The sequence below is a fragment of the Dipodomys spectabilis genome, unplaced genomic scaffold, assembly GCF_019054845.1.
Source record: "Dipodomys spectabilis isolate Male_0828 unplaced genomic scaffold, ASM1905484v1 ptg000778l, whole genome shotgun sequence".
Taxonomy (NCBI): Eukaryota; Metazoa; Chordata; class Mammalia; order Rodentia; family Heteromyidae; genus Dipodomys; species Dipodomys spectabilis.
This window is the reverse complement of record NW_024871455.1, coordinates 53,286-63,233: the sequence shown is the minus strand read 5'-3', so window position 1 is coordinate 63,233 and position 9,948 is coordinate 53,286. Positions and strand designations below refer to the sequence as shown.

The following is a 9,948-nucleotide window of genomic DNA, read 5'->3' as shown; positions in this document are numbered from 1 at the left end:
GTGGGTTGCGTCAGACCCGGCGCCCGATGGCGTCACCGCGCCCGGCGGGCCGAGGGGGGTCCGGCCGGGCAAGGAGGAGGGGGGGCCTCGGCGGGGGGCGCGCGGGGGGCGGCGGCGTCACCCGGCGCCCCTCGCCTCACACGCGCGCGGCCGCGGACCGACCCCCCCCGCGGGGACCCCCACCCCCCCCCCGGGCCGGCGCGCGGCCGGCGAGTCCGGGCCCGGGCGGGCGGGCGCGCGCGCGGCGCTAGCAGTGTCCCGAGGAGGCGAGCAGGGGCTCGGGCAGCTGCTTGAACAAGTTCCGCAGGGTGCTGAGCTCGCGCGACAGCTGCTCCACCTTCTTCTGCAGCCGCTCGTTCTCGGCCGTGAGCTCCAGGACCTTGTGCTGCGTCTCCAGGTTGCGCATCTTGGCCTTGTCGCGGCTCTTGCGCACGGCGATGTTGTTGCGCTCGCGCCGGATCTTGTACTCGTCGCTGTGCTTGTCCACCGCCTTCTTGGCCTTGCCCTTGGCGGCGGCGGGCGGCGCGGCGGGCGGCGCGGCGGCGGCGGGCGCCCCGGGGAAGCAGGCGGCGGCGGCGGCGGCGGCGGGCGGCGCCTTGGCCTCGGCGGGGCTCGGCGTGCCGGGCGGGCTGGACGACGACGACGTGGACAGGCTGCCGCTGCTGCCGCTCGGCACGGCCTGGTAGCCCAGGTAGGCGCGCAGGGCGTAGGGGAAGGCCGCCATGCCCGCGCCGGGCGCCGCGGCCTCGTCCTTGCGCTTGCAGTCCGCGGGCTCGAAGCCCGGCTCCGCCTTGAGCTCGGCGGGCGGCGGCGGCGGCGGCGGGGGCGGCGGCGGCGGCAGCGGCGCGAAGCAGCCGGGGTGCAGCGCGCCCTTGGCGGCGCCCAGGCGGCCGAGGCTCACGTAGCCGAAGTCGGCCGCGCGCTTGGCGCCCTTGCCGCCGCCGTAGTCGTCGGAGAAGAGGTCGGAGAGGAAGTCGTGGTGCGGCCCCGCGGGCGCGGCGGGCGCGGCGGCGGCGGCGGCGGCGGCGTCGAAGGCGTCGGGGCCGGGGCCCAGCGGCTCCAGGTAGGGGCTGAAGTCGATGGCGCGCTCGTGCTCGCCGATGCTGCCCGGCTCGCCGGCGCGGGCGGCGGGGGGCGCGGGGCCGCCGGGGGCCGCCGGGGCCGGCTTGCCGCCGAGCGCTGCAGCCAAGCCGTCGGCCTCGTAGTAGAAGTTGGCCACGTCCATGGGCCTAAAGGCGGGCGGCGGCGGCGGCGGGAGGCGGCGGCATGCCGGGTCCCAGGCCGCCAGGCGTTGCATGAACGCGGGCGCCGGCTCGGGGGCCCCGAGCGGCCCGGCCCGGCCCGGCCCGCGGGCGGCGCGGCCTCGGCCGGCGCGGCTCGGGCTGGGGGCTCGGGGAGGTGGGTGGCTGGGGCTCCGGGCTCCGGGCGGGCGGGCGGGCGGCGGCGGCGGGGGCCGCGGCGGTGCGGGGCTGGCGGGGTCTCGCGGTCCCGGGCGCGGCTCTGACTCGCTAAAGTTTCTCCCGAGCCCGGTTATTTATAAGGCGGCGCCTGGCAACCGCGCGTCACGGCCCGAGGCCGCCCCTGCCCCTCCCGCGGCCGGGAGCGCGCCCGCCGCGGCGCCCGGGACCCCGAGCGGGGGGCGGCGGGGCGGCGGCCTCGCGCCCCGGGGTCCCGGCCGGCCCGGGGGGAAGGGGGCGGCCCCGCGCGCCCCCCCCGGCCCGCCCCCGGCCCGGCCCGGGATTGGGAAGCCGAGGGGGCGGCGCCGCCCCGCCCCCGGGCCGCCCCTTCTGGGCGCGCGGCGTCGGCGGGCCGGGAGGCGGGCGGGGCGCGCGGGTGCGGGGCGGGGCGCGGGCGGGCAGAGCGCGGCGCCTTCCCCGCCCCGCCGCGGCCGCCGCCCGCCCCCTGCCGGTCGGAAGGCGCTCGCCGCGGAGCCCCGGGGACCCCGGCGGCGGCGGCGCCCTCGGAACGCGACGCGGGCCCGGGCGCGGGGAGGCCGGGCCGGCGGCCTCCGCTCGGCCACGCCCCCTCCCGCCCTCCCCGGCCGGGGCTGAGTGACCGCGGGCGGGCGCGTGGCCTCGCTGGGCTTCCCGGGGCGCCGTCCCCACCGCGCACCGTCCCCAGGCGGACGTGCTCAGACCTTGCGGGTTCGGAGACGTGACGGCCCGGGAGGCCCCGCCGGGAGAGGCCCCGGGGAGCCTTGCGCACGGCCCCACCCCAAGCCCGTCCCACGGAAAAGCCGGCCGGCCCCCCTAGCCCTCTTCGCCGGCCCCAGGCCCCCACAGCTTGGTCTGCTTGGGGGTCTGCGTTTGGGGGTTCTTCACCCGTCACCTGGCGCCGCCCCCCACGGCCCTTCTCCTCCGTCCCCTGCTGGATGGGCGGGGGACCAGGCCGGCCTCCGTGGCCCGTGGGCCCGGCCCACCCTCCGCTGTGCCGGCCGGGCTGCCCGGGGCTGACCCCCGGCCCACTGAACCCAGCCCTGGCCCCAGAGGCCTGCAGACGTTGCTCAACCTTGGGTGTTATCTGCTGAGCTGGGGTGACCTCCGCCCCCAAGAACTGGAGAAATGACATCTCCCTGCGCCCTTGGGGCTGGGGGCGGGGAGGGACAGGAGACACTGGCCCGGCCAGCCGCCTCTCCCGGCAGCCTCCGGGCCGGGGAGGAACCAAGGCCCAGAGAGGTGGGACAGCGTCCCCAGGGCCACCCAGCCAGGCCCTCCTTCAAAGTAGGGCTCCTTGGGGCCCCTGGCCCCACTGCCGGTCAGCCATCATTCTCCAAAGGCCTCCGTCTACCTCAGTTTCCCCCATCTGTGCACCATGGGGGCCATTGCCACTCAGGCAGTGGCAGTCCAGGGCCGGTGGCTGCTGCTCTACACCAGCACCCCCAGCCCCCCACCTCTGAGGGCCCCCACCTCCCCCAGTCCCCTACCTCCCCTGGCTCAGCCGCATCGTCCTCTGAGAAGCCCTCCCTGACTGCACAAGGGAAGCCCGGCCGTTTCCTTCACAGCTCTCAGCTCACCCTCCCTCCCCCCCTCCCTCCCTCCCGCCCTCCCCAGGTCTCAGCTGTGGCCTCCTGTCCGCCCGCTGCGGGGAGGGGTCTCTTCATCTCCTGACCTGCACCCCACACCTAGAACAGGGTCCGGCCCACGGAGGTGTCCAGTGAATACCAGCCCTGTGAGTTCAGGAGGGGCCTCTCAGCCCGGCCCTGGGCCCTCAGGCAAGCCCGCCATCCGCCCTGAGCCTCAGCGCCCCCCCCAGCCTTGAGAGCTGTAGGGGTGCTGTGTGTCCCCCACCCTCTCTGAACACGTGGCCTGTTAGCACAAGCTCCTGGCGCTGCGCGCAATGTGATCCTGGGCCTCTGCTTTCCGGATAAGGACACCCAAGGCACGCCGCACCCCATTTTCATGAAGGAAAAGCTGAGGCCTGGGGAGCGGTGACCTGGGACACGCAGCGGGTAGAGGGCGGGCTTTGTTTTTGTCACCGCCCCCGCCAGGGTGGCCTGGTGCCAGCCCTCCTTCCCGTCTCCGCGCAGGGCAGGCCCTGCCCGCTGCCCAGGCCAGCGCCGGCCCAGCCCAGAGGCCTCTGGTCCCTCCTGGCTCCCAGCCAGCATGGGGTCCTCTTTTGGGGTTCGCTCACTTTCTGTAGGGGCTCACTGGGGTTTTCAGTTGACCTCCCAGGGAGAGTGGAACCGGCTGCTTGTCCCTCCCATGTGCTGGAGGGGAAATTGAGGCCCATGCCCCAGAGCCAGGAGTGGCCTCCATGGTGGAGAGGAGGACACCATGGTGGTGGGACCAGAAGTCAGACTGCTGGGGGAACAGGAACTGGAAGCCAGTGGCGGGTTCTTCTGCAGGCTCCTCGCTGCGCCTCTGCGGCTGCTTTGCCCCTCCCGTGGCCCATGTCCCGGGTCTGACGTGGGGGTCAGCTCCCTCATCCCCCCAGATACCCGGCCCTCACCTCATGGGCAAGCTGGGACTGCTGCGGCCTCGAGACTCCCCGAGATCCCAGCAGAATAACTCGGAGCCAGACTTAAAAGCCAGCACCCCGTTCCTGACATCAGAGATTTGCCCACCACACTGCCCCCAGCCTGCGTCCCCACCTCCAAATGTGCTCCACGGGGCGGGATCCCGGCTGCCGGTCTGGCAGAGGGAAACCTGGGGCTGGAAGAGTTAGGGGCAGCGCCGGCAGTGAAAACTTGTCCGGGCCTGTGCTTCCACCGTGTGGCAGGATCTGGAACTGCAGGAGCGGCTCGGCCGCCTCCTTCGGTTAGAGGACCAGGCCCTGGAGGCCAGTGCTGCGGCTGTGACAGATGTTTACGAGCCACAGAGGAGAACAGAAAACGTCCACAGAACAGACAGACGCCGCTCAGCGCTGGTCACGGAGTGGGGCTGTGGCCTGCAGATACTCAGTGAAGGGGGCTGGTCCCTGGCCTCCGCTCAGTGGGTGAAGCCTGCGTCCCCTGTGATTCTGGGAACGGGAGGAGGCGCTCCTGGCCGGAGAGCAGCGCGGGAGGCCTGTGCACGTGACATTTACCTGAACACACAATCGCCTGGGGCCTGTGACCGGAGCCATCCCGGCAGGGGGCAGGGCCAGTGCAAGGGCCCTGGGGTGGGGGCACGACCCGCCCCGCGGCTGCGTGTGGTGTACAGGGAGAGTTGCACAAAATTGGGTCATAGAAACAGTGGGGCCGGCCTCCCAGCAGGCTTTGTGGGCCCCCGTGAAGACTGTCCAGGACGTCGGAGCCACAGAGCTCTGAGCGGAGGAGACAGAACCTGACCGGCCCCGGTGGGACCCTGTGGCTGCCGTGGGGCCCGTGCAGCAGAAGAGATGGGGGCGGGAGGCTGTGGGGGGAGACTCACGGGCGGCCGAGGACAGGGCGCTCAGCTCGAGTGGATGTGGTCCAGTTCTGAATCTGTTTGGAGGTGGGTTGACGCCCACTCTGTGGTCACATACAAGGACAAAGCATGGGGCCTCCAAAGCACACAGAGGAAAATACATCCACACACGAGCCTCCGCTGCCAGGGCCAGAGGCTGAGCCCGGAAATCCAAGGCCAGCCCGAGTGACACAGACCCCACCACGAGTGGCTCACGCCTGTCACCCTAGCTACTCAGGAGGCTGAGATCTGAGGATCCAGGTTTAAAGCCAGCCAGGGCAGGAAAGTCCATGAAACTCTCCCCCCCCGCCCCCCTCCTTGTCGTGGGGCTTGAACTCTGGCCCTGGGCCCTGGTCCTCAGCTCCAGGCTGGCGCTCTACCACTTGATTCACAGAGCCAGCTTTGTCTGTTTTTATGTGGTATGAGGAATTGAACCCAGGGCTTTGTGCTTGTGAGGCAAGCACTCTACCACTGAGCCACCTTCCCAGCCCTGAAACTTTTTTTTTTTTGGTCCGGTCATGGGGTCTGAACTCTGGGCCTGGGCACTGTCCCTCAGCTCTTCAGCTCAAGGCTAGCGCTCTACCACTTGAGCCACAGCGCCACTTCCGGCTTTTTATTTTTTGCTTATGTGGTGCTGAGGAATCGAACCCAGGGCCTCAGGCATGCAAGGCAAGCGCTCTACCACTGAGCCACCTTCCCAGCCCCCAGCCCTAAAACTCTTATCTCCAATAAACCGCCAGAAAACCAGAAGTGGCGCTGTGGCTCAAGTGGCAGAGCGCTCACCTTGAGCTGAAGAGCGCAGGGACGGTGCCCAGGCCCAGAGTTCAAGCCCCACGGCCGACCAATAACCAAACAAACAAAACCAAATAAATGGACCGAGGAGTTGAAAGAGTTTTTTTCTGAGAGGCTGTTATCCCCTGAATGAGGGCCGCGCCGCTGGAGTGAACTGCAGCCCCGCTCCCCCCAGGACAGACACCATGAAACAAACAAAAACAAAAAAATAAGTGTAAGAGCACGTGACGAAGTGGGAGGCCTTGTGCAGCCGCGATGGGACTCCATGCCGTGACTCAGCGAAGCTCCTCATGGCGCTGGGCGTGGTAGCTAACTCCTGTAATCCCAGCCTTGTGGTCCAAGGCTGGCCCTGGGCAAGGGAAAGAAGCCGGACATGAACGGACAAGTACTACCAGCAGCACTTCCATTGGGTCCCTGGGGTCATCCTGCTCACTGGCAGACCTGGGAACTGCCTGGAAGGGGCGGCGGTGGGGAGGGGGGTCTGGGGTGCGGCAGGCTGCACTCCTCAGAGCCTTGCAGCGGGGCGCTCCTCCCTGCTGGTAGCCAGCTCCGCATTCTGGGTGTCAAGTACTCCATAAAGAAGGAAAAGCGGCCAGGCACCAGTGGCTCACACCTGTAATCCCAGCTACTCAGGCAGAGAGCTGAGGACTGAGGATCAAATCCAGCCCAGACAGACCTGAGGAACTCATCTCCAGTTAACCATCAGAAAGCTGGTGGCTCATACCTGTAATCCTAGCTACTCAGGAGGCTGAGATCTGAGGATCGCGGTTCAAAACCAGCCTGAATAGGAAAGTCTACTAGACTCTTATCTCCAATTAACTACCAGAAAAGTGGAAGTGGTGCTGTGGCTCACATGGTAGAGCCCTCACCTGGAGCTGAAGAGCTGGGGGACAGCGCCAGGCCCAGAGTTCAAGCCCCACAACCAACCAAAAAAAAAGCTGGGCGTGGAGCTGTGGCTCAGGTGGTAGAGCACCAGCCTTGAATGAAGCAGGTCCTCCCGCATGCAGCAGCCAGCAGCCCTGTGGAGGACACAGCAGAGTCCTGGGGCCCAGCCACCATGAAGGCCTGGAAGCTTCTCCAGTGCCAGCCACACACGGGCTGGCGTGGGGTGGGATGGGGTGCCGGGACCTGGTCACCTCCAGGTGACCAGTCAGGTGCGTGCGGTCAGGTGCGTGTGTCCCTCCCCCCCCCCCGTGGGGTGAGGAGACCGGGACCCCCATCACAGAGGGATGCCACGCCACACCCCGGCCACACAGTGCCCAGCACAGCAGGGCCCAGGGCTGGCACGGCAGGCACATGCAACTTGGCCATGAACTTGAGCTGATGAGGAGCAATGCTTCTAGAACCATCCGCAAGACCTACTCTTGATTGAGAGCCAGTTGCAGGCCAGGGTGTGGGGTGCGGCCCCTGGGCGACCCCCCCACCACAGTGGCACCGCACCCCAGCCCTGAGTGTGGGGCTCCAGAGTGGCCGTCAAGTTTGCTCGGGCTTCTGCGGGCCGGGCACCAGGCCACACCAGGGACTCCCCATTCCCCCGCACGCGGCCGCTTCCTGGGCCCAGCTCTGCCTCCCGCAGAGCACCGCAGCCGCCGTAGCCGGGGGCAGGGGGGGGCGGTCAGGAGAGGGGTGCTCAAGCCCCGTGGGCCGGGCTGGGAGCCTCCCTGCCCCTACCGCTCCACCGCCCCAGTGGCATGAGTCTGTCAGGACTCGCGTGGCCGGCCCTGCCTGCGTCCTGCCCCCCCTCCCATCCCCAGCTGGGGGCCAGAGCCCCCCAAGCCTCTGAGCCCTCCTCCACAAGACCCCAACACGTGCAGAACGGGCTGAGGCAGGAGCAGAAGGACTCTCAGCGACCTCAGGACCCCAACACACGCTACACACAGCACACGCGACAGATACACGCTATGCACAGCACATACGACACATACATGCTACACACAGCACATACGACACATACATGCTACACACAGCACATACGACACATACATGCTACACACAGCACATGCGGCAGATACACACGCTACACACAGCACATATGACACATACATGCTACACACAGCACATGCGACAGATACACACGCTACACACAACGCACGCGACACATACACACTACACACAGCACATGCGACAGATACACTACACACAGCACATGCGACACATACATGCTACACACAGCACATGCGACAGATACACACGCTACACACAACACACGCGACAGATACACACATGCTACACGCAGCACATGCAACAGATACACGATACACACAGCACATGCGACAGATACACGCTACACGCAGCACATGTGACAGATACAGACATGCTACACACAACACACGCGACAGATACATACTACACACAGCACATGCGACAGATACACGCTACACACAGCACACGCGACATACACACACTACACACAGCACATGCGACAGATACACGCTACACACAGCACATGCGACAGATGCACACACGCTACACACAGCACATGTGACAGATACAGACACGCTATACACAGCACATGCGACAGATACACACTACACACAGCACACACGACATACACACGCTACACGCAGCACATGTGACAGATACATGCTACACACAGCACATGCGACAGATATGGACACACTACACACATCACATGCAACATACACACATGCTACACACAGCACATGCGACAGATACAGACACGCTATACACAGCACATGCGACAGATACACACACTACACACAGCACACGCGACAGATACAGACACGCTATACACAGCACATGCGACAGATACACACTACACACAGCACATGCGACCGATACAGACACACTACACACAGCACATGCTACAGATACACTACACACAGCACACACATGACACAGACATGCTACATACAGCACATGTGACAGATACACTACACATAGCACACACGACAGACACACTACACAGCACACACATGACACAGATATGCTACATGCATCACACATGACACAGACACGCTACACACAGCACACATGACACAGACACGCTACATGCAGCACACATGACACAGACACGCTACACACAGCACACACGTGACAGACATACTACACACAGCACACACATGACAGACATACTACACATAGCACATGTGACAGACATACTACATACAGCACACACATGACACAGAATACTACACACAGCACATGTGACAGACGCCACACACAGCACACACATGACAGACACACAGCACACATGACACAGACATGCTACATGCCACATATGACACAGACACTACATACAACACACATATGGTATAGACATGCTACTTGCCACATGTGACAGACACATTATGCATGCACACATGACACAGACTACAGACAGCACACACATGACACAGACACCCTACACGCAGCACGTGTGATACACTACACACAGTGCATATGACATACTACACCCAGCATACACATGACACAGACACACTACACACCACACACGACACAGACACGCTACACACAGCACACACATGACACACTGCATACCACATGTGACATGCACATGTTGCACTGCTACCTCTGACACACATGGCATAGGCACACATCACGTACACATGCTCTGCACAAGACACATGACAGGCACATGCCACACATGTGACACAGGCATGCACCAGACATGTGCTACATACCACATGTGTGACATAGCCACATACCACACAGACAAGCTATACACAACACATGTAACAGCCAACATTACACCTGCTACATATAACATGTGACATGGGCACACGCCACAGACATGCTACACAGCACACCGACATGCACTACATAGCACACATGTGACAAGGCATATACCATAAATATGCTACACACAACACATATGATACCTGCTACATGCATGTGATGCCGACACACACCACACATAAGCTACACACATGACACACACCATGCATGTGACATTGCCACACACCACATAGACCAGTGCTGCACACAACATATGACACACACAACACATGCAACACAGAAACACAGCACAGGTATGTACCACACATGCACAACACATGACAGACATACCACATGCAACACAGAAACACAGCACAGGTATATACCACACATGCACAACACATGACACACACGCAACACAGAAACACAGCACAGGTATATACCACACACGCACAACACGTAACACACATACCACATGCAACACAGAAACACAACACAGGTATATACCACACATGCACAACACATGACACACACACCACATACAACACAGAAACACAGCACAGGTATATACCACACATGCACAACACATGACACACATACCACATACAACACA

The 9,948-nt window shown here is 64.0% G+C and overlaps 1 protein-coding gene across 1 annotated transcript; it reads right to left on the bottom strand.

Moving 5' to 3' along the window:
- Nucleotides 1–201: 201 nt before the first annotated feature.
- On the bottom strand, nt 202–1,314 carry Cebpb (CCAAT enhancer binding protein beta). Its single transcript, XM_042672867.1, has one exon. The coding sequence runs from the start codon at nt 1,295–1,297 to the stop codon at nt 248–250; it is 1,050 nt and encodes a 349-aa protein (XP_042528801.1). The 5' UTR covers nt 1,298–1,314; the 3' UTR covers nt 202–247.
- Between the last annotated feature and the right edge of the window lie 8,634 nt (nt 1,315–9,948).

What these genes read in the sequence shown, in the direction of transcription:
- Cebpb (XM_042672867.1), bottom strand. Translation starts at nt 1,297, where the DNA reads ATGCAACGCCTGGCGGCCTGGGACCCGGCATGCCGCCGCCTCCCGCCG.